Source organism: Trichechus manatus, unplaced genomic scaffold (assembly GCF_000243295.1).
Source record: "Trichechus manatus latirostris isolate Lorelei unplaced genomic scaffold, TriManLat1.0 scaffold00061, whole genome shotgun sequence".
Lineage (NCBI taxonomy): Eukaryota > Metazoa > Chordata > Mammalia > Sirenia > Trichechidae > Trichechus > Trichechus manatus.
In genome coordinates, this window is record NW_004443997.1 from 6,976,829 (window position 1) to 7,001,646 (window position 24,818).

Here is a 24,818-nt window from a genome sequence, read left to right on the forward strand (position 1 = left end):
GGATGGGGAGTGACCACTAATGGGTACTTTTTTTTGTTATTTTAAGTGATGAAAATGTCCTAAAATTAGATAGTGGTGGTGGTGATGATTGTACAACTCTCTGCATATACTAAAACCACTGAATTGTATACCTTAATAAAAGGGTGTATTTTATGATATGTGAATTATAGCTCAAAAACACTTATAAAACAAAACCAAAAAGAAAAGAATGTCTGCCTTGAGCATTGTGCTCTTTTAAAGAACTCTGTATATGGGATCAAACTTACAACAGCAACTTGCAAGTTTAGATAGGAAGCTTAGGGGGCAGGGAGTTTATGTTAATGGGGGAGAAACAGTTTGGAAAAGGAGGGTGAAAATTGTTGCTCAACTTAAAGAATGCAGTCTGTGTCACTGAACTGTATGTAGAAATTGTTGAATTGGTGTATGTTCTGCTGTGTATATTTTCAACAACCAAAAAAATAAATTATTAGAAAAGAAAAGGGTACATTGAGGTCTCTCTGATCCCAGTTACTTTGCTCTCAATCACTGAGGTGCCCCAGAGCTGTCTTCCTGGTCAGGCCCTAAAGATTTGTTTTTGGTTGCTGTTCTCCCTCTAAGCTATGCCCCCTTTTCTTATTCTTCAGCCCTCTCCTTTGCCCTACCTTGTTATTTCCCTGGTAAAGGTGAATGTTCAGAGCAGCTTCTGCCAGGCTATGGTCAGCATGGGTAGTGCCACCAAGGGGCTACCCAAGAAACAGAGGCAGCCTCGGATCATCATGACCCGGAGAACCAAACCCAACCCACTGCCTTTGAGTTGATTCCAACTCATAGTGACCCTGTAGGACAAAGTAGAACCGCTCCACAGGGTTTCCAAGGAGCAGCTGGCGAACTCAAACTGCCAATCTTTTGGTTAGCAGCTAAAGCCCTTAACAGTACACCACAAGGCTTTCCCTTGACAGAACAAGGTCCCAAAAAACCTGGGGTTGGGGCCTGTCATCCAGAAACTGCTCTCTGCTGCCCCCTGCAGGCTTCTGTAAACACTGCCTCTGAAACAAGGTTTGGTGGGAGTCTCAACTCACCCCTCCAGGAGTTCAGCCCATCTGACTGGAGCTGCAAACACTGGGCATGCTTTTAGTCTATTTAGTGGACGCCTAGGAGTAAAGCTGGCAATCTTTTGAAATACTAGAGAAATTGCACACAGAAAAAAAAATAATAAGGTATAAAAAATTATAGTTGGCAAAAAATATGAAGTCCATTATCCTTGGTGTTTAACCTGGCATGTGAGTGTAGCAGGACCAACTGAGAAGGCTGGGGTACAGTCCTGTAGGTTCTGTCACCCCCTCTCTTTGCCTTTCTTTTGCCATCTCTCAAATGGGTACGAGGAGCCCTGGTGGTACAAGTGCTTGGCTGCTGACTGAAAAAGTTGGCGGTTCAAACCCACCCAACCGGAGAAAGACCTGGTGTTCTTTGTGGCTCCCATATAGATTGCAGCCTAGAAAACCCTATGGGGCAGTTTTACTCTGTCACATGGGGTCACTACAAGTTGAAAATCAACTTGATGGCACCTAACAACAACATAATGAGTACAGTAATGCTCGCCTTGTAACACCGTGGCGAGGTGTACAAGAGGTAACGGGGACCAAAGTCATAGGCACAGAGTAAGCGCTCCAAAACAAAAAAAATGTATTCACTGAATGGTAATGACTGTGCTTCCTGTGAACTGGCCATTTACTTTGTGCCAGACATCGCGACAGCTGCTTCCACATTCTTATCTAATTCTCACAGAACCTCAAGAGGTAGATATTATCTCCATTTTATACAAGTGGAAACAGGCACCCAGAGATGAAGTGACTTGCCCAAGGTCACACAGCTAGGTAAGAGGCAGAGATGGATTTGAACCCAGCGCTGCCTGAGTCCAAAACCCATATTACTCCCTTTTCTTTTCCCTTCCTCCAATCTTTAAGGTTTCATCTCCCCTTGGTGCCCTCACCTCCTTCTCTTCTTCCTGGTGGATTTCTTCTTTTTCTTCTTACCCCTGGAGGAAGGCAGTGGCGTTAAGTCTTTGTCACGGGCACTGTGGGGAACACAAAGTCAGGCGTTGAGGTCTGAGGGTTCTCCAACCTCTAAGCCAGGGCGGCTGTAGTCTGGGAAGGACCCCAGTTTCTAGGAGGATCGAGGACCCATAGCGAATACCCAGTTACCACCTCATGAATGATTCGGTCACACTTGAGATTAAGTGCCTCAAATGAGAAGTTAATGCCGACCTAATGAGACAGACGCTCTACATTACACAAACACCCACTGATTATTTAAAACAGTTATAGAGGTTAACTGCTCCTTAATAGATTATTGAATTTGCACATGGCTCACCTTGGTAAATAAATCACTTTTTAAATAATTAATCAGCAATTCAGGCCCCCACCCCAAGTTCCCCAATACATGGTGTCTATATTTCCTGCTGGAAATTTAATCAGAGGTGGAAGGTATGTTAACTAGCAGCTGATTATTAAAAGTATATCTAATGTAACAAGATACATATCTTTTATATCACCTCACAGAACCTCAAAAACCTCTGCTCTTCAGGAATAATTATTTCCCATTCAATTAAATTCAAATGCTCAGGCTGCAGTTAAATGAAGTCAAGTTATCTCCTTTTATAACTGGGGCTGGCTCCAGGGACTTTTTTTAAATGCTATCCCATGGCAAAGTGAGGTTGTTTTGGATAAAAAACCGGCTGAGAATTGAAACATGCCAAATCAGTTGAACTTCACTGGTAAAATATATTATTGTCATTATTAATAACCCAAAAACAAACAAACCAAAAACCCCAAACCTGTTGCTGTTGAGTTGATTCTCATTCATAGCGACCCTATAGGACAGAGTAAAACTGCCCCATAATAGGGTTTCCAAGGAGCGGCTGGTGGATTCAAACTGCCAGTCTTTTGGTTAGCAGCCAAGCTCTTAACCAGTGCACTACCAGGGCTCCATTATTATTTAACAACTACCATTTATTCAACACTTATTATGTGCCAAGTGTTTTCTATTCTTTGAGATTCATAAAAACACATAGAGGGTGCTATGACTTTGTTCTTATTTTATTGGTGAAGAAAATGAGGTTCAGAAAGTTGAGCTGACTTGCCCATGGCCCCACAAGTAGGAAGCGTCTGAACTGGGATTCGAACTTAGGCCTGTGTGATTTCTATCCTGAGAGCTTTACCACAAAACCATCAGCCTTCTCAAACTTGCTTGTGTGGCTGAACTCCTGGAAATTGCTCTTTATAGAACATCATAAAATGTTGTGATATTTAGTTTCATTCTAAGAATCTAGATCATTATGACTAGTAGAAAGAATTATAAGAATATATAGTAAGGTCTCTTTGTCTCCTGCAAACAAAAATCATCTATCTAGGTAACACTGAATGAGGATGAAGTGTGTACAGCTTGACAAAGGTAAACAATGTCACTAAAAAGTACATAAGAGAAAAGGAGCTGTTGGTAATTGCTGTGGCATATGTAATTTTGAAACAACAGCAAAAACAACAAAAATATATATCTGCAGGTATATATGTATATATGTAGACATATATGTGTATAGGTAGTATATATGTGTGTATATATAAGTGTATGTATATGTATCTGTGAGACTATATGTACATATATTCATACATGTAATGCACATAGGGGTTATAGTTATGGATGCTTCTTAGACATAAACAGATACCTTGCGGGATTGGATTTCTGGGTTTGAAGGATTAAGATCACAGTCTCGTGGGACATCTCAGTCAACTGGCATAATATAGTTCATGAAGTTATGTTCTACATCCTAGTTTGGTGACTAGTGTCTGAGGTCTTAAAAGCTTGCGAGCAGCCATCTAATATACATTTATTGGCCTCTACTCATGCAGAAGAAAAGAGAAAGAAGGAAAACCAAGGACTCAAAGAAGAAACTAGACTACAGGACAAATAGTCTATACAAACTATGGCCTCATCTACCCTGAGACCAGAAGAACTAGATGATGCCTGGCTACCACTACTAACCATTCTAATCAGGGCCACAATAGATGGACCTTGATGGAATGGGAGAAAAATGTGGAACAGAACCATAAATTCTTAAAAAACCAACCAACCAACCAACAAACAAAAAAAGCAGACCTACCAGGCTGGTTGGAACTGGAGGACTCCCTGAGACTGCTGCCCTGAGATACTCTTCAAACCCTGAACCAAAACTAACTCAAGGTCACCTTATAGCTAAATAACAAATTGGCTCAAAAAAGAATGAATATCACCTGTAAGTACTGTGCTCCTTTAAAAAATCACTTACATGAGACCAAACGGTGAAAATTACTTTAAAACAAAGATGAGAATGTAAGGGGGCAGGGAAACTACTAGATTGATGGAAACAGAACAACCAGAATGGAAATAAAGAGAATGTTCACACATTGTGAAGAATGTAACCAATGTCACTGAACAACTTGTATAAAAATTGTTGAATGGGAACCTAAACTGCTGTGTAAACAAAACTTTACTGAAAACACAATAAAATATTTTTTACAAATCATCTATCTAATATTTTCAAGAGAGTCACTTTTAGCAGGTGAAAAACAAATAACATAGGAATTCAGTACCTGGCTACTTAGCCGTAAAACCCCAAGCCAAACCTATAGCCACTGAGTCGATTCCAACTCATAGCGACCCTATAGGACAGAGTAGAACTGCCTCATAGGGTTTCCAAGGAGCAGCTGATGGATTCGAATTGCTGACCTTTTGGTTAGCAGCTGAGCTCTTAACCACTGTGCCACCAGGGCTATGGTTACATGTTATAGAGCACGGAACACAGTACACATATCTAGGAAGCAAACAAGCTGTTAGTGTGAACATGGTGGGCCACTTCCAAGCTTTCCCTCCAACAAGTGCTTGATGGAGAGCAAGAACCTAATAAATATTTGTTGAGTGACCAGATGAAGGATGAATGGATGAAAAGATGGAGCCCCTTGTGAAATCATCTCATTTCCTGTAAACACTTCCCAGTGTAACAGCTGGCAGGAATTTGTGGGGGGGGGAAGCATTTACGAGAGAAAAACTTTTTAAAAAATCTTTTAAAAGTCTGTCTTGAAAAATAGGAAAAGGTCCCACTATTTCAGGTGACCACTCTGACTTTGGGAACCCCCGCGTGCCAGAAAAGTAGGGCTTGAGAACCACTGTCTCGGCCTCAGATTTCAGTGATGGGATGATGCTGAGGTCTGTGAGGCAGGAATAATCAACCCCCTCCATAAATCTCCCAGGGCGTTCACCAGATAGGTCTGCGTTTCCTCCACCCCCTTTTTACCTTGCCCCAGTTCTCCTACGTGGGCCAGCACAGAGGGAACAGTGGGTAAGTTCACGGCGGTTATATAAGCAGCAGTTAAATTCATAGTGGTGAACTATGCAGTGGTTAAATATGTCGTGTAGCAGTTACAAATGCAGTGACTAAGTATAGCGATTAAGTATGCAGTAGTTCAGAACACACTGGTTACATATGCAGCAGTTAAGTTTGTAGTGGTTAAGTACGCAGTCGTTAAGTCTGCAGTGGCTACCTTATACAAAGGTTTCGTATGCAATAGTAAAGCCTGCAGTGATTAAGTAAGCACTGGTTAAGTATGCAGTGGATACCTATCCAGTGGTTAACTATTCCATGGTTATGTATCTAATGGTTAAGTACACAGTGGTTAAGTATGCAGTGGTTACCTATACAGAGGTTTCTTAGGTAGTAGGAAGGTCTGCAGAAATTAAGTACTCACTGGTCAAGTATGCAGAAGACGAATAAAGTATTGAATGCAGTGGTTCAATATCCCATGATTACATATGTAGTTGTTAAATATGCAGTGGTTAAGTATTCCATGGTTACAAATGTAATGGTGAAGCAGGTAGTGGGTAAGCCTGCAAGCAGTTAAGCCCGCAGCACTGAAGAATGAAGGCTCTGGAAGCTGACAAACCTGACGTAAATTCCAGCTCTGCTTCCTCTAGCTCAGAGACCACTCTGAGCCTCGTTCTCATCTTCTGTAAGATGAGAATAAAATACGGTGCCTCTGCCATGAATCTGCTGTGATGAATGAAGGTGCTCACTCATGTCATGTGCCCCGGTCTGGCACAGTAAGTGGGGTTCTATTATGATTATGACCTCTGTTATCACTATTATCATATTGTGATTATTATTGTCATTATTATGTCAGAGAGTCAGTCGGGTAGAAGGAGGGAGCAAGAGGCCCAGACATTCCAAATCGAGTTGACAACATGGCATCTTTTCTCAGGTTTTCATATCCAGAACCTTCTCTTCTTGCTCCTCGAGTTGCCAATGAACATTTTTGAGCACCTCTTGTGTTCTAGGCTCAATGCCAGGATCTGGACATGCCTGACCCCAACCTTCAGAATTAGATCTTAGTATCCTCATTTTATAGTTATGAAAACTGAGGCCCAGAGGGGAAAAGTAATGCACCCAAGGTCACTTAGTAAGTGGCAGCCTGGAGTTTGAACGCAAATCTATACAACACACTGACTCTCCCTTAACAGTTTGGGAGACAATGTTTTGAAAGTATAGAAGTCCCCTTCCTCCCCCCACCCTTCTCTCTCCATCCCCCTCAGCCTCTTGTAGAAACAACCCCTTTCCTGTTTCCTGGAGATAATGTCTCCAGATTTGATGTTGAACCTCAGTTCTCCAAGCTGATAGGACTTGATTGTTTCTCCCTCATTGAACTCACAGCCTAATTAAAGCCCATAGCCAAGAGGGCATCTTGGGTGGAGGGATGGACTTCAGATGTGAAAGCTGTTCTGACTTCCCAATTCTCTTTCACAAAATTCTGTAACCACATCTGTTAGAATGGGGTTCTTAACTAGGGGTCCCTGTTAATGGGCCTCAGAGTCGATGACCTCTACAAAATGGTACACAGAATTTGGGGGGTGCACCTGGGGCTTATGTATACATTTTTCATGGGGGCAGCACTCACAGCTTCTATCTGATTCTCACTCGGGCCCCCAATATGGCTTAGAACCTCTACCTTAGTAAACAAAAAAGCTCCAGAATGTAAGGAGAGAGTTTGGACCAGAATCAGGGGTATTTGGGCCTCATCCTGGTCCTGCTACCAACTGCCCTGAGTGTCCCCATCTGTAAAATGGCTTTGCTACTCTAATTCAGCATAAGGAAGCAGGGGTTGTATCTGGGGAATTTTGCTATAAGGATACCAGTTCATTCTCTGCCTGTCATTGGGGACTAGATCCAGGCCCATGGTAGGGAGAGGGTGGTGAGTTCATTGGAGGAGTAGCAATAAGGCTTCTAGGCCAGCTAGTGATGCTGAATTATAAAAACAGCTTTATACCCAGAATCAGAGTCTACAGAAGCCAAAGCTGGGTTAGGTTTTATATGTGTATGGAACAAAACAGAAAAATGGACGGGGATAGATTGGCTTTTTCATTAGATCAAAAGGATAATATGGTGGCTGTTAGTGTAGAATTGAAGATTAGACTAGAACTCAAAGTTTCACTTTGCCACTTATTGGCTGCCATATTTTGGGCAATCACTTTGTCTCTCCAAGCATCAGTACAGTGCTGTACCCTCTGATCTGAGTACAGTGCCTTTCACATAGTTAGTGCTCAAAAAATATTGGTTGAATAACTGAATTAAGGAATGAATACAAAGAGCTGGAACTCAGGAGACAGCCTGGGCTGAGTCATGATTTGGGAATCAATGGCTCACACACAGTCATTAAAATGGAGACCAAAGGAACTCTATCATTTGAGGGAAGGGTCAACAAACTATGGCCCACAGGCCAAATCAGGCCCACCTCCTGTTTTTGTAAATAAAGTTTTATTGGAACACAGCTATGCCCATCTATTTATATATTGTCTATGGCTGCTTTCAACCTATAAGAGCAGACTTGAGTAGTTACTACAGAGATCTATTCTGACTGAATCACAGGGAGAGACTGGAGACCAGCATTTAGCTTACTTTCTCAAGGCATAATTGGAGGACAAAGTATGATAGAATTAGTTCGAACTCCACTTTGCCATTTCTACTCCATTTCTCTGTTTTATTTGTGTATGAAATGGAGACTGTACAGCCCACAGACCTAAAATTTTATTATCTGGTGGTTTATAGAAAAAAATTGCTGACACGTAATTTAAATGACAGTAAGAGGAACTTTGAAAAGAGAGTGGGGAGAGGTGGCCAGAGAGGCAAACTTCATTTCTGTATCCTCAACTTGGACATCCCATTGGGTTGAAGGGAGGAGGGGGGCAGGGTCTCACCTGCGTGCTCTAGCAGGGCTCAGCTCCCGGCAGGCCTTGTCTTTCTGCCAGCTGTTGGCACCCAGGGCCTCATCGGCCAGACGCTGACCCAGCTTTTCTGAGGGGCCATCCTGAGCTGGGATCACAGGACTGCTCTGGGGCTCTGCCCTGCAGGAGAAGAAATAAGGAGGCAAAACTGTTAGGATGTGGCAGAGACACTTAATGCTCACCAAACATTCCACAGACTTCCCATTATTTCCCAGTTTCCTTGCAGTAGTGTTACAGATTGAATTGTGTCCCCCCCCCCCAAAAAAAAATGTGTCAACTTGGCTAGACCATGATTCCCAGTATTGTGTGATTGTTCACCATTTTGTCATCTGATGTGATTTTCCTATGTGTTGTAAATCCTACGTGTTTGATGTTAATTAGGTGGGATGAATAGAAATTATGTTAATGAGGCAAGACTCAATCTACAATATTAGGTTGTTTTTTTAAGTCAACCCCTTTTGAGATACAAAAGAGAGAAGCCAGCAGAGAGACAGGGGGACCTCATACCACTAAGAAACAACAGCCAGGAAAACAGTGCGTCCTTTGGACCCGAGATCTCTGAGCTGAGAAGCTCCTGGATCAGGGAAAGTTGATGACAAGGACCTTCCCCAAGAACTGATAGAGAGAGAAATCCTCTGGAGCTGCCACCATGAATTTGGACTTCTAGCCTACTGGATTGTGAAAGAATAAATTTCTTGTTTGTTAAAGCCATCCACTTGTGGTATTTCTGTTATAGCAGCACTAGATAACTAAAACAAGTAGGTTGGGGTCATGAGATTATTTTTTTTTCGGGCAGTGGCCTCTGAGTGGGAGTTGTTGCTACATGCCATTGACTCCAACTCATAGCAACCCTATGTGATAGAGTAGAACTTTCCCAAAGGGTTTTCTAAGCCGTAATCTTTACGGGTTCAGATCGCCAGGTCTTTTCTCTTGCAGAGCCGCTGGGTGGGTTCCAACTGCCAACCTTTCAGTGAGCGGACAAGCACATAACCATTGCTCCATGTCATTTCCAGTTCAAGACAGTCAGTGTGCCCTCTCCAGCTCTCTTCCTCTGTCACTGTGACTTTGGAGGCCACGTATTCTGAAAGGTGAAGTTACTAGATGGAGGAAAGGTGCCTGAACCACATCAGACTTTGCATGAGAGAAATAGACCTTAATTAGGTTAAGGCACTGAGATTTGGAGTTTATTTGTTACTGCAGCATAGTCTATCCCATCCTGAGTAAACCAGAGGGAGAGGCTGGAAACCAGCATTCCGCTTGCTTTCTCAAAGTATGATTGGAGGTCAGTCAATTATACAAGACCAAAAGGAAAACATCTGCCCAAAAGTAAAGATGAGAAGGCAGGAAAGGGTAGGAAAACCAGACAAAAGGAAATGGGGAGCCCAGGGTGGAAATGGGGAGAGTGCTGACAGTGTGGGGATTGCAACCAATGTCATGGAACATTGTCTGTACAGTATGTTGAATGGGAAACTAATTTGATCTGTAAACTTCCACTTAAAACAATAAATTTTTTAAAGTGTAATTGGAGGTTAAAGCATGATAGAATTCATTCAAACTTCCTTTGGCCATTACTATTCCATTTCTCTGCCTTATTTGTATATGGGACAGACATACCTGGATTCAAACCCTATCTTCGCCATTTAGTAGCTAAAGGACCTTGGACCAGTCACTTAATCATTCTGTCTCAGTTTCCTCAATTATAAAAACAAGGAATAATAGCAGTCCCTATATTGTTGAGTTATTATGAAGATAAAATGAGATAATATATGCAACATGTAAACAAAAAGTGTCAGTTCTCTTTCCCTCCACTTCCTTGTGAACCAAATCTTCAATTACGTGTCCTTAGCAGATATGGGAAACCCTGGTGGCGAAGTGGTTAAGAACTACAACTGCTAACCAAAAGGTCAGCAGTTCAAGTCCACCAGGTGCTTCTTGGGAACTCTGTGGATCAGTTCTACTCTGTCCTGTAGGGTTGCTAGGAGTTGGAGTCAACTTGACAGCAACAAGTTTGTTTTTGGGTTTTTTTTGGCAGATATGAGGTCACCTCCTTTGGAAGTTCTCATGAGGGCCTAGAGTTCTCTTCTCTGCAGCTGACATGGGCTCCAGACAACACTGGGAAATCCCCTGTGACTTCTACCTCCTTATTTGAGGCCCAGAGGGAAAGGAACTTCCCTAGTTACTCAGCTTTTGAAGAGTCTGTCCCTAGATTTCCTGGTGCCCAACCAGATCACCATCTGTCTGTCAGTCTGTCATACTGTGATGGCTTGGGTGTTACTATGATGCTGGAAGCTATGCCACCAGTATTTCCAATACCAGTAAGGTCACCCATGGTAGACAGGTTTTAGTGGAGATTCCAGTCTAAGACTAGGAAGAAAGACGTGGTGATTTACTTTTGAAAACCAGCCACTGAAAACCATATGTATCACAACAGAATATTGCCCAATGTAGTGCTGGACGATGAGCTTCCTAGGTTGGAAGGCACCCAAAATACACAGTGGCCACAACCACGGACTCGAGCATACCAGTGAACGTGAAGATGACGTAGGGCCGGGCAATGTTTTGTTCTGTTGTACATGGAGTTTCCATGAGTCAGAGTCGACAACAACAACCAGAAGGAGGCAGGAGTTTAGAGTCACAGGTGTGTTTGGCGCCCTCCAGCGAGTGCTCATCAGGCCTTCAGACCCCAGGTCAAGCATTGATCAAAGGCATTAATTAGCATTTCTTATGCACTAGGTTCCTGCAGCCAGTGCATCAAGACTGGTTTTATAACTCTGGATGAATCTGTCTGATAAGCCCCCTGCTCCTTAGGGCAGGAGGAGAGCAGGCCAGGCCCAGTCAATATTGAAGGAAAGACAGCAAAACACATCCATCTCTGTCAGCCACTTACCGGCGCATCTTTAGATGCAGAGCCAGGAGAGACTGCAGGCCCAGGTAGGATGGAGATTCTAGTCAGGGCCTCCCAGCCCTCCTCACTGCCAGCTCCATACTACCAGAACTCTCCTCCATCCTGTTCAGCCTCAGTTTCCCTACAAACTCCCTGCCCCTTTTCTCCTGCTATGAGGATTCCCTCTCCATGTCTATGCTCCATGTAGAATGCTATCCCGGCTTTTCTCAGCCAACTCAATGCTTGCAATTTTGGTCCAGTCCCAGCAAGGTTTGCCTCTTCCCATATTTGTCCCGGCCTGAGCTGACCCATTCATTAATTCCAGCTCACTGAATACGTGCAGCGTCCAAGCCAGTTTGGGGTGCGGGGATGCAGTGAACAAGACTGAGATGCCCCCCGAAATCATTTACATTACAGTTGGGGAGTAGATAATAAGCACAGCAAGAAAAGTATGGCTTGTTGGATAGTAATAACTTATGGAGAAAATAAAGCAGTATAATGGGGATAGGAAATGAGAGAAGGTGACTGCTGTGTTGTGTACGGTAATCAGAGAAGACCTTTCTGAGGAGCTAGCAGGGAGGTGGTGACATGAAGGAAGTAGGAACCAACCTTGCAGTCTGTGGTAGTTTTAAAAGTTGTTCACAGATTCACAGATTCTTTGATACTCCTGCTAGCAAAAGATGGAGCCTAACTCTCCTCCCCTTGAATGTGGGATGCTTTCAGTGACTGATTTTTAATGAATAGAATGTGGTAGCAGTGATGAAGTTTGACCTCTGACACTAGGTCATAAAAGGCGGCTCTGCCTTGCTCTCTTGGATTGATCACTCTGGGGGAACCCAGCTGCCATGTTGTGAGGATGCTCAAGCAGTCCTAGGGAGACGCCCACGTGGTGAGGAACTGAGGCCTCTAGCCCACAGCCATGTGAGTGAACCACGTTGAACGCAGATCCTGTAGCCCCAGTCAAGCCTTCAGATGACTACACCTGGCTGATATCCTGACTGCTCATGGTCCAGAACCACACAGCTGAATTCCTGACTAAAGAAACTGTGAGACATAATAATTGTTTATTGTTGTTTTATGCCATGACGATTTGGGTAATTTGTCACACAGTAATATATAATGACTACAGAGGTATCTGTGGGAAGTATGTTCCAGGCTGAGGAAATAGCAAATTCAAAGACCCCAAGGAGGGAACATGCTTGGCATGTTCAAGGAACAGCAAGCAAGGGCTAGAGTGGTAAGAGGTGAGATCAGAGAAGAAGTGGACCGAGACTGTCATATTATAGAAATCTTTTGCAGGTCATGGGAAGAGCTTTGGGTTTTCTGTAGGTGAGATGGGAAGCCTTTTGAACAGAGAAACGGTATGGTCTGGCTTACATTTTAGAAGGATCATTCTGGCAGTGAAGAACACAAGACTGAAGGGAGGAAAGGGGAGAGGCAAGGAGACCACTGCAATAGTCCAGGCAAGACGGTGGTGCCTCAGACCAGGGTGGTAGCAAGGAGGTGATGTGGTCAGACTCTGAAGCACTGTGAAAGTAGGACTAATAGTATTTGCTGCTGGTTAGATGTGGAGAACGGAAAGAGGGAGAGGAGTCAGGAATGATGCCAAGGTTTTGAGTCCGAACAACGGAAGATTAGAGTCACCACTGAGTAGATGGAGAAGGTGGCGCAGGGAACAGATTTTAGGGGTGATCTAACCCCTTTTCTAGAATCTCATAGTCCCTTTGCTACCTGTTATGTTGAATTGTGTCCCCCCAAATAGGAGTTGGAATCCTAACCCTTATACCTGTGATGTAATCTGATTTGGGAAGAGGATTTTCTTTGTTATGTTAATGAGGCCGTATCAGTGCAGTTTCCTAAACCTAATCACTTCTGAGTTATAAGGAGTAGCATAGACACAGAGACAAGAAAGCACAAACGGGGTTGGGAGGAGGGAGATAGATGCCACCTGAAGATCACCAAGGAATGGAGAAATACCGGGGCTGCAGAATCTGAGACAAGCATCTCTCCCCAGAGCCGACAAAGAGCCTTCCCCTATAACCAGTACTTTGAATTCAGACTTCAAGCCTGTTAAACTGTGAGAAAATAAATTTCTGTTCTTTAAAGCTACTCACTTGTGGTATTTTTGTTATAGCAGCATTAGCAACCTAAGACAGTATCCTTACTGCAGCCTTAATAATATGTAGTGTTGTTGCCATTTAATTGTCTTCTCTCACAGTAGACTGTGAGTTCCCTGAGAGTGGGACCATGTCTTACTTCTCAAGCATCTGCTGCTTAGTAAACACTCAACAATATTTGTTGAATGAATAAATGCAGGAGCCAAGGCACTGGCTAAAGAGAACATGCATTTGTTTCAAAAAGTTAGAGGGAGTTTTCAGATGATATAGATTGATCTCTTCCTGGTACAGTTGGTGGAGACTGACGCCCAGAGAGTAAATGACCCAGCCAATGCCACTGTCTGCTCACTCAATGCCTTTTCTATTCATCCCATATTTCGCTTGGAAAAGTGATCAGTGAGCTTATCAACGTATGCTTATGGCCCAGCAGAGACATGAGTTGGACACAGACAAGAATGGACTTTTGGACTGTACAGGGCGTTATTAAAAAACCAAGACACAAATCTTTATCACGATGGGCAAAAACTGAGAACTGATGTGAGGCATTTGGCACTAGATAAATACTTGCTAAGCAGCGCTGGCGCTGGGTGGAAGGTCCTCCGTGATTTGTGTGGATGGAAGGAGCAGAGGCATGGGTTAGCTATAGCGTGGGGAAAGCTAGCGGATGCTGCTCCCAGAGCAACAGAGAACAAGGCTTAGGGTGAGGACTGTGTCTTATCCATCACTGCCAGCAGCAATGCCTTCCACAGAGTAACTACTCTGTAAATACTTGTTAAATGAATGAACGAATAGATGAACAAATGTATTCTGATGATCAACCTAATTTGGAAACCACAGAACAGGTTCAAGCTCTCCTTTCAAACAAAGAAGCCAAGGTCCAGGGAGGGGACCGGTCTGAGGTGACACAGCACTGCAGCGGGATGGGACCTCAGCCACGGGCACCCCCCCCCCCCATTCCAGCCCCTACCAGCTTCCTTCCCTGCCTCCAGCTTTGCATCCTTGCAGGGCCTTAAGATAAATTCTGTGTTCCATCTTTGCTGAGGAGTACCAGTAGCTGTCTCGTTCTTACCACACAGCCCTACAATGTTGTATAAAAAAATACTTAAAAGAAGGCAAGATCTTCAGGGGACAGCTAAAACAGTGGAGTAAAGGGCCGGCAAACTCCACTTTACAGAGGAGGGAGCTAGCGAGAGTGCCAGATTCCTCAAGGCCTCCTCCCTGTGTTCTTGCTCATTGGTGACCTGGAGCTTCGATGCTGCTCTCCGTAGTCATGGCAACCGGCTGATTCAGAGCCTCCGATAAGAGTCAGAGCTGAACTTTCTGCAAAACTCTCCAAGATGCCTGGCTCCCAGCCGCTTGCCTGCTTCCCCCAGCAAAGTGCCTTGCTCACCAAGCCAGTCTGCCAGTTACTGCCTACAAAGTGCTCATTCGGCCCAGGGTTAGGTGCAAATCCTCATTTTCCAGGCACTAGACTGAGTTAAACACCGTTTGGGGGCTCAGACAGTGCCAGAGCTAGCAGTAAGGGCCAGCCCTAGCCTACCTCTGTACAGAGTGTAGAAACTGAGGCCCCAGGAAGCAAGGGGATTTGCCGAGGCCACAGAGTGACCCACAGCAGACCAGTGTCTACAACTGTGCCCTTTGGACTCCGAGTCCAGTGCTCTCTCCATGTCACTCAGTCATAAGAGCAGCTAGCATTTATTAAGTACCTACTATGTGCCAGACACTGTGCTAAGCACTCAACATTCATTGTCTCATTTGAGCTCCAAAGAAACCCCAGAGGAGGCATTGTCATCTCCGCTGTGCACATGAAGAAACTGAGACCCGGAGATACTAAGCGGCAAACACACCAGCTGCCCTGCCTGTTTAGAAAATCAATGGAGAAAAAGGGTTGCAATCTGGAAGGCTCTTTGTAAGCATAAGGAGGTAACAAGTGGGGGCACTGGGTGAAGCTCTGTAATTTCCCTCTAATCCAGGGACTTGTATGTTTGGAGATATGGATATGTGGCACAGTTTGCACTCGAATACTAATCTCAAGGTTAGTGGTTTGAACCCACCCAAAGGTCCCGAGAATCTATTTCCATAAAAATTACAGCCAAGAAAACCCTATGGGGCAGATCTACCCTATAATACATGGGGTCGCCGTGAGTTGGAATCAACTCAATGTAAATGGGTTTTACGTGTATCTCAAGGTGTGGCCTGAATAGAAGTAGCATTTGGCCATTGGATTTGGGGCATCCCTGGCATTTATTGCTTCCATCCTACTAATAGCCCCTCCCATATGTACTGAAAAAACAAAACAAAATAAATCCATTGTCATCAAGTCGATTCCAACTCATAGCAACCCTATAGGACAGAGTAGAACTGCCTCATAGTTTCCAAGGAGTGCCTGGTGGATTCAAACTACTGACCTCTTGGTTAGCAGACATAGCTCTTAACCACTATGCCACCCGGGTTTCCATATGTACAGCACTTTCTAATCCAGTATCTCAATTGATGCTGACAACCCTCTCTAAGGTACACAGTGTGGTGAATCTATCCCCATTGCACAGAAGAAGACACTGAGGTCCGAGATGTAAAGGGACTTGCTTCCCATCCAGAACACACGCCTCAGTACTTGTTCTACACTTGCACCCAGAGCTGTAAATGATCCACACTTGGCCAGACACCCGCAATCTGCCTGATTTTGTAGCAAATAAAGGTGCAGGGCTCATGCTTCTGAGTCCACCAGAAAGCCTAAGGCTCATCATGGAGCTGATCCAACCCAGGGACAGGCTAGATTTGGTTAATTGGATTTGGTTAATTTGTGCCTTGGCTCCTGGTACATCAGCCTGAGCCAAGTTAATACCCTGGCCTGAGGTCTGGGCTCTCCAAGTCTGTTATGAAATTAACCCAGTTAGTTCAGTCTGATGTGGGGTAATCGGCTGGAGCTCTGATTCTCTGGGCTTTGACGTCACTGCTGGAAAAAGCATAGGCATTTGAGGGGAAACTGTGGATTCCAGGGAGCTTCTGTGGGACACATCACTTGGAGGGGAGGGGTATGTTCATCTTAGTAGAAACTGAAGGAGAAATAAGAGGAAGTTCTATGATGCTGGCATCTCTCTCATTATTTCATTCATTTATTAAACATTGCTCAACATCTACTTAGAATCAGATTTCAAGAACCCCAAAGTAACCAAGACATAGTCCCTGCTCTCAAGGAGTTCCTAGTCTAGAAGGGGAGACAGATCCCTAAACTGGGAATTGTAATGTGGTTTAGTAAGCTCCCACCGCCTGTCTGTCAGTTGATCGTGCTGTGGTGGTTTTTGTGTTGCTATGATGCTGGAAACTGTGCCACCGGTATTTCAAATACCAGCAGGGTCACCCATGGTGGCCAGGCTAAGATGGACTAGGAAACAAGGACTGGCAATCTACTTCCAAAAATTAGCCAATGAAAACCTTAAACCTTATGGAGCACAGCAGAATGTTGTCCGATATAGTGCTGGAAGATGACCCCGCTAGCTTGGAAGAATCATGAAGATGGCATAGGACCAGGCAGCATTTCTTTTTGTTGTACAAAGGGTCACCATGAGTCGGAGCCCATCTTGATGACAACTAACAACATCAGTAGTAAATTCTCATATACAGAGAAGCTCAGAGGACCATTAAAAGCACAGAGGGGGCACCTAACCCAGTGTGGGGAATATGGGCAGGTAGCCATGCACAGCTTCCTAGCAGATGAACGGGAGAATGGGGCAAGAAGCAATAGCATGTGCAAAGACCCAGCATTAAGACACAGCACTAGGCCTTCAGGTAACTGCAGAAGATACAGTAAATTGGAACAAGAGGTTGAGGCTGGGGAGGACAAGAGATGAGAGTGGGAGGCAGACGGGCTGGCTCCTGCAGGGTCAGGTAGACAGGTGCACAGGAATCACCTGGGGAGTTTGTTAGAAAGCAGGTGCTGATTCAGTAGGTCTGGGCTAGGGCCTGAGCTTCTGTGTGTCCAGCCAATGCCAGGTGATGCTGATACTGCCGGTCAGGGACTACACTTGGAGTAGCAAGATTGTAGATGCTATAAAGAGTTTGAACTTGATCCTGCGGCTCGGCCTGCACAGACAAGCACAGCCCTCTGCCATGCGCTCCCCTCCTGTGACTGGTGCAAGTGATTTAATTCAGCACTCAGAGCTGAGTGTGTGAGCCTGTGTGTGTGTATATATGTGTATGTGTGTAGTAAACATGCTCATACATCCAAAATTGCCTGGTTCCCAAGTTCAGGTCAAAGGACAAAGGAACCATATGGAGAAAAATCAGCTCAGCATTTCTTACTCAGCTCAGCCAAGCAGGTCAGGCTCCCAACCTGCCTGGGGTTCGAACTCTCATCACAGAACACATCTATTTGCTGCTCTCCAATCAACCCCAAATCCAGCCAGTCATTTCTCCCTCCACAGGCCCACCAGTTGATTGCCTATTTGCCTTGTAAGAGATCAAAAAGCAGAGAGGAGGACTGGATGTGATTGTTGGGACTGCTGGAAATGCAGGCTGCCCCCAACTTAGGAATGGACTGAATTCCAAGGTGTCATGGTTGTCCACTTGATCAGGTTAAGAAGGGTAATTAGGTGATGCTGGGAAAGTGCACAGGTCCTAGAGTCCAACTGACCTGGGTTCAAGCCCTGGTTCTGCCAAGCTCTGCCGCCATGGGCAAAAATAACATTTGCTTCAGCCCAGGGTACACGCAGAACTTTTCATCAGCTGGAATTGCAGACAGGATTGAATTTTTCTGGGAGGGTGAGTACCTGATCATATTTCCCAGCCTTGGGAGGGACTGGGCCAAGTGAGTCCCTTTTGGACATCACAGCCACTGCTGGAGGAGGGACCAAGGAAGCAAGAGTCTTCTGGGAAGAGGCAAGCAGCACCCAGCATAAGAGGAAATGCTCAGCTCAGGGCAGGAGTCGTCTTGGGACAAGACCTTGGAGAGTGAAAACTAGTCGCAAGAGGTGCTGCCAGGGACCGTTCATTCACATATTCTTTATTAAGTCACTCATTTAGTAAATAGTTACTGAGAACCTACTATGTGCAGTCCATGTTCCAGGCACTGGGGACACAATAGGAAACAAGACAGAAAACCCCCTGCCCTAGTGAACCTTCCATTCTACTAGGGGTGCAGGGAGAGAAAAGGAAAGCAGAAAATAAACACAATTAAGTAGTAAATAAGTATACTACTAAGGAGTCCCCGGGTGGTGCAAAGGGTTAAGTGCTCAGCTACTAACGAAAAGGTTGGTGGTTCAAACCCACACAGAGATGCCTTGGAAGAAAGGCTTGGCAATGTATTTCCAAGAAATCAGCCACTGAAAACCCTGTGGAGCACAGTTCTTCTCTGACACACATGGACTAGCCATGAGTCAGAACTGACTCACTGGTAACTTGTTGGTAACTGGTTTACGCAGACTATCGGCCTCAGGAGAAAGATGTGGCAGTCTGCTTCCACAGAGATTTACAGCCTTGGAAACCCTGTGGGGTTGATGTGAGTTGGAATCGCCTCAACAGCAGTGGGTTTTTTGGTGGTATGCTCTACAGCAAAGCCATAGGGCAGGATAAGGGAGTATGGGAATGCCACTGGGAAGGGGCTGCACTTTTAGATGGGATGGTCAAGGAAGGATTCACTGAGAAGGTTACTTTTGAGGAAAGACTTGAAGAAGGTGAGGGAGTGAGACTTGTGAATGCCTGAGAGAAGATACAGGGCACAGCCAGTGCAAAGGCCCTGAGGTAGGAATGCTAGATGTATCCGAGGAACAGCAGGGAGGCCAGTATGACTGGAGGCCAGTATGGAGTGAGCAAGGGGGAGCATAGTAGGAGGTGAAGTCGGAGATGTAATGGGTGACCAGATCATAGATGGTCTGGTAGACTGTGCAAGGACTTGGCTTTTCTTCTGAGTGAAATGAGCAGCCATTTTGGAGGGTTCTGAGCCATTGTAGGGACATGATCTGACACAGATTTTAAACGCTCCCTCTAGCAGCTTGCTGAACGTAGACAGTAAGGGAGCTGAGTTAGAAGAAGGCAGGTGAGTGAGGAGATTATTGCAAAAACCCATGTGAGAGAAGATGGTGACTGGGGTCAGTGTGATACTTCCAAGTGGTAGTGAGAAGTGGTTGGATTCTGGACATACATTGCAAGTAAAGTCAACAGTTTGCTGAAGAACTGGATATGGAGTGTGAAAGAGAGACATCAAGGACAACTCCAGGATTTTTGGCTGGAGCAACTGGATGGAGCTGCCAAACACTGAGTAGGGGACAACTGCAGATGGGGCAGGGTGTTCTGGAAGAGATCTCTGGAGCTCAGTTTGGACATGTTAGCTTTGAGCTGCCAATTAGACATCCATGTGAAATGTCAGGTGGACAGCTGAATGCACGAGTTCAGAGAAGAAATGAGCACTGGGGAAATAACATGTAAGAGTTGTTAGCATTGAGAAGGTATTTAAAGCTAGGACACTGAATCTTTTAGGGAATAAGATGCAGCTTCTGGCTACAGTGAGGTGGGAAGCTAGGGAGGTAGGTAAGCTCTGGTGGCCTTCTGCCAGAGGGGCTTCAGGATAACAAGATGGCTCAACAGAAGTGTCCCAGCTGACGGACTGGCTCTTAAAATATACTCATAAGTGGCTAACTAACTCCTCCAATTCATTCATTTAGACATAGAGATTCATGTCTCGTTTATGCAATCATTCATCTGCTATTCATTCATTCATCAATTCACTCATCTGCTGAGCATCATATTACTTTTAGGGGAGGGTCATTTCAAGATGACCCAGACTGAGGCCTTCCTTCATGCAGCTCCTAGTTCAGAGGACATAAGAACCTCTCATATAGGGGTGAAAGTGGCAAGGACCCCAAGAGAGGAGCAGTCCTGAGTAGGGAGAGGTCACATGAGCCTGGAAGAAACAAGGCAGCTATGTGGAGGGGGTGCCGATGATTGGTCCAGGAGGGTTGGTAGGGCACACTGATTCAACTCATCAGGTAGGTCTGCCTCGTCACTCACCAGCTAGGTGGCATCGGGCAAATCTCTTCAACTCTGTGGTGAAATCATGAGTCACATTCATCATATAGGACTGTTGTCAGGATGAAATGAGATGATGTATGTCCAATGGCCTATGGTGGCACACGATGGCATTTTAAACATCAGCCACACTTTCCAGGGACAAGCCACAATGGTCTCCAGCCTCACCTGCAAAGCTTGCTGATGCGGATCTACTTTCCCCAAATAGCCAAAGGCCAGGGTTCCTGGGAAGGAGGAAGGGAAGGGAGGTTGGAGTGTCCTTGGGTGTCCCATGAGCTTCTCCCTGGACTGGGACCTTGGCTTCTCACCAAGGCTGAGCCAACTGGCTACTTCAGAATCTAGAAATGGCTCATTCCCATCCCTGCTGCATCTCAGCATCTCTTCTCTCAATCACCCATGGATTAATTTGTCCTTCCTCCCCCAGAGAGTCACCCACTGGACCCTTTTCCTCAGCTAGAACTGCAGACAGGGGTTTCTTAGAGACGGCAGAGTTAGGGCTTTTATGCTCCTGGAGATACGCATACGCACAGCCCTCCTTCCTGAGGCTGAGGTGTGTCTGGAAGGAAATTTCTAACAAGCAGAGAGTGAGCTGCCACTGAAATCTGCAGAGAGGACAGAACAGACAAGCCACAAATCTCGATGGCAGGCAGCGAGCTCCTGAGGTCTGGGCTCGTTAGTTTTAAAATAACACAGCAGAGGAGTGAGATAAAAGGCTTCAGTGGGGAAGTTGTCAGACACCTCGCCTCACACTGTTGGAGCCTCACGCAGTTGGAGCTGCCAGAGGGGCCCCTCTCATCTCTCCTCCCAGGTTCCAGAAGCCGAGACTGCCCACTTGGGCAGTGGTTGTGTTGCCTGATCACAGTGTCAGAACATGTCAGAACAAGGCCAGCCCTTAGAGGACAGTTGAGTATAAGCTGAGACCCAGAGGGACCAAGTGACAGACTCAAGGGCACACAGCAAGTTAGGGGCTGAGTACAGACCATCACTCAGCTCTTCTGCAGCTGAAGTGGAAGCTGTTGACAGTGGCGTCACTGCCGGGTATGGACCACACTGGGTGACACTGGGAGACGGGGTGACACCAAAATGCCTGTCTGTAAAGTTTTTGTGCAGTGTTTCAGCAGAAATCTATTATTTTTTATAAAAATATCCCTGTAGTTTGTTACAACAACAAAAACTTTTTTTGTAAGCCCAGCTTACATGTATCAGTATACCCACAAGGCTAAAACTCTATGCTAATTTACTTTTTTGAACCTTCTAATGCCCTCCAGCCAGAGCTGTCGTTATTACCCAAGTACGGTGACGTTTTGAATCACATGGTTTCGTCTGCACACGCTACAAGCACGTGCTGTTGTTTTCGTTGCTGCCAGTGTATTTATAGTCACTGATTTTGTGAAATTTTCTGGTGTTTTAGCTACAATATTGTGGTAATTAGTATTTGTGAACCTATACCAACAACTTTTTTGAGAATGAAGTAGTAATTGAAGGAAAAGGAGTAATATACACGAAGAGTGATATATAGGAATTAAAATTTATGAGTAACATTAGTACAAAAAACAATGCTAAGGATTCTGTATGGTCTGGTATAGGAGGATGTCCATGGGGGGAGGGGGTGACACCATGAGTTACCGCACTGGGTGACACCAACCCTAGTGATGCCACTGACTGCTGGTCAGATCCTAGAGTCCCTTTACCAGGGTGGTGTGAGTGTTGGCTATTAATGCTTCATGGATTCCCCCTTCTAGTAGGCTATTCCTGGGGGCATCCCATAACCAATCACTAACTGACAGAGGAGTACAAAAGACCTGCCCATATACCTCTAGGTGGGACCAATTCTGTGGCGTCCTTCACACTCCAGAGCTCCCCTTGGGATCAGGCTAAGGCTAGACTGCAGCTGAAACCATGTCTTCACTTAGCTTTCTTCTCCTTCGCTCTCCTGTTTCCCTCACTCCCATTTTCCTGAGAGCATACCTTTAAGAAGTCATATGCACCCAAATCCCTGCCTTAGGCTCTACTTCTGCTGAATTCCATCTAAGACAGAGGCTGAGACCAAGTTTTTCTCTATCAAACTAAACACAAAACAATGGTCTTATATTGCCTGGAGTGAGACAGACATAGGTTCAAACCTCAGCTTTGCTACTTCCTGGCTGTGTGACTCACAGGACATTATTTAGTATCACTGAACCTCAGTTTTCTCATCTGTGTAATAGAGATGTTAATATTACCTGCCTCATAAGGCTGTTGTGGTGATTAAATGTAAAATGCTTAGCACAGTTCCCTGACACGTAGTAAGTGCTTAATACATACCACTTGATGATTATGTGGTGATGATGATGATGGTGATGATGATGGCGATGATGGTGACGAATGGAGAGGTCATTCCATCCCAACTCCATCAATCAGTAAAAAGCTCTCAAGAAAACTCTGCCTCTTGAGGGCTGTGGGGACCATGTTCTCTGGGAACATCTAGCTCAATTGGCATAACATAGGTTATAAAGAAAATGTTCTACATCCTACTTTGGTGAGTAGCGTCTGGGGTCTTAAAAGCCTGTGAGCAGCCATCTAAGATACTCCAGTGGTCTCACCACTTCAGGAGCAAGAGAGAATGAAGAAAACTAAAGACACAAGGGAAAGATTAGTCCAAAGGACTAACGGACCACAACTACCACAGCCTCTACCAGACTGAGTCCAGTACAACTAGATGGTGCCCAGCTACCACCACTGACTGCTCTGACAGGGATCACAATAGAGGGTCCCAGGCAGAGCTGAAGAAAAATATAGAACAAAATTCTAACTCACAAAAAAACACCAGACTTACTGGCCTGACAGAGACTGGAGAAACCCCGAGAGTATGGCTGCCGGTCACTCTTTTAGCTCAGTAATGAAGTCACTCCGGAGGTTCACCCTTCATCCAAAGATTATTCAGGCCCATAAAACAAAACAAGACTAAAGGGGCACACCAGCACAGGGCCAAGGACTAGAAGGCAAGAGGGGACAGGAAAGCTGGTAATAGGGAACCTAAGTTCAAGAAGGGAGAGTGTTGACATGTTGTGGGGTTGTTAACCAATGTTATAAAACAATAAAGGTACTAACTGTTTAATGAAAGCTAGTTTGTTCTGTAAACCTTCATCTAAAGTACAATAAAAAAGAAAACTCTGCCTCTGCAGCTTCTGCACCAATCATATTCAAGTTGAGTTCTCAGATCACAACTTTTCCTTTCAGAATGTTTGGCCACCCTCCCTTAGGCCTACACCATAGCTCCATCTTTTGGCTTTATCATTTTTCCCTGTCAAAGGACTCCCTGCAGAAGAGAGTGAGCCTTGGAGAGAGGAGATGCTCCGTCTTTACATAGAACTGGCCATCTCTCAATGCTAGCCCAAGCATCCAGCTGTCCCACCTGTAGGAAATGGCTCCTCCATAGCAATTCTAATTATGAAGTTGATGGAAAAGGTCTGTCTCTCTGCTGGGACTTTAATCTGCCTTTTTAAAAGTCAAACCCATTACCTCAGGATTGCAGGTTTATTAGAGAGCTTTATCTTTATTAGGCAGTTGCCTTCATGATTATCTCCCAACACTTTTGATGGCTTCCCTTTGGCTCCAAGAGGACTTGGTGGGAGGGGGGATGGCAGAAACAGACCAGAAGGTTTTGGGACAGCCCCTTCCCCACCTCTTGGGCTGTTGTTGTTGTTAGTTGCCATGGAGTCAGTTCCAGCCCATGGCAACCCCATGTGTTACAAAGTAGAACTGCTCCACATGGTTTTCTTGGCTGTAATCTTTATGGAAGCAGACTGTAAGGCCTTCTCTTCTCAGTTCCACTGGGTGAGTTCGAACCACCAACCTTTCGGTTAGCAGTCGAGCGCAAACTGTACCACCCAGGGACCTCTACCACATGGACAAAGGGTTAGGTCTCTTCAAGCTGCATGATTTCTCTGTTGACAATAGTCAGGGATTGAACAATGAGGGGCCATCAGGATGGGACTTTGGAATCAGGCAGACTCAAATCAAAAGTTGGTTCTGCCATCTTGTGTTCAAGCTATGATCTTGGGTGAGTAGCTTCATCTCTGTTCCACAAAACAGGGATAACAACAGTGTCCAGCTCACGGAGGTGATGTACCTAACGTGCTTAACACTGTTCCTCGTATAGAGTAAGCACTTACCATTAGCTGTCACTGTAATTGTAATTATTTGATGTAAATAGCCTTCGGGACTGAGTTTTCCAACCTCATTATCTTTGTTCAAGCTGGTCCCTCTGCCTGGAGTGCCGTATCTTCCATTCTCATTCAGACTACAAGGCTCAACACATCATACATCTTCTTTTTCTGATCCCGCATTGTTCACCCCCTCCACCCTAGAATAAATTCTTTACTCTACTATGCTGTAGCATCTATTTGTAAATCCCTCCATGACATTGTTGCATGACCTTGGGCAAGGTCCCTCACCTATTTAAGCCTCAATTTTCTCATTTTTTTTTTTTTAAATATTTTATTGTACTTCAGGTGAAGGCTTACAGAACA

At 45.0% G+C, this 24,818-nt stretch overlaps 1 protein-coding gene across 1 annotated transcript in view; it reads right to left on the bottom strand.

Annotated features, from left to right (window-relative positions):
• SRRM4 (serine/arginine repetitive matrix 4) overlaps window positions 1–24,818 on the bottom strand; it is a 187,695-nt gene that overhangs the window by 48,264 nt on the left and 114,613 nt on the right. The window contains exons 2-3 of the mRNA XM_004379118.2: window positions 8,257–8,403; window positions 1,970–2,053 (exon numbers count right to left, since the gene is read on the bottom strand). Coding sequence (XP_004379175.1) covers window positions 1,970–2,053; window positions 8,257–8,403 — 231 coding nt within the window. The remainder of the gene's footprint in view (window positions 1–1,969; window positions 2,054–8,256; window positions 8,404–24,818) is intronic.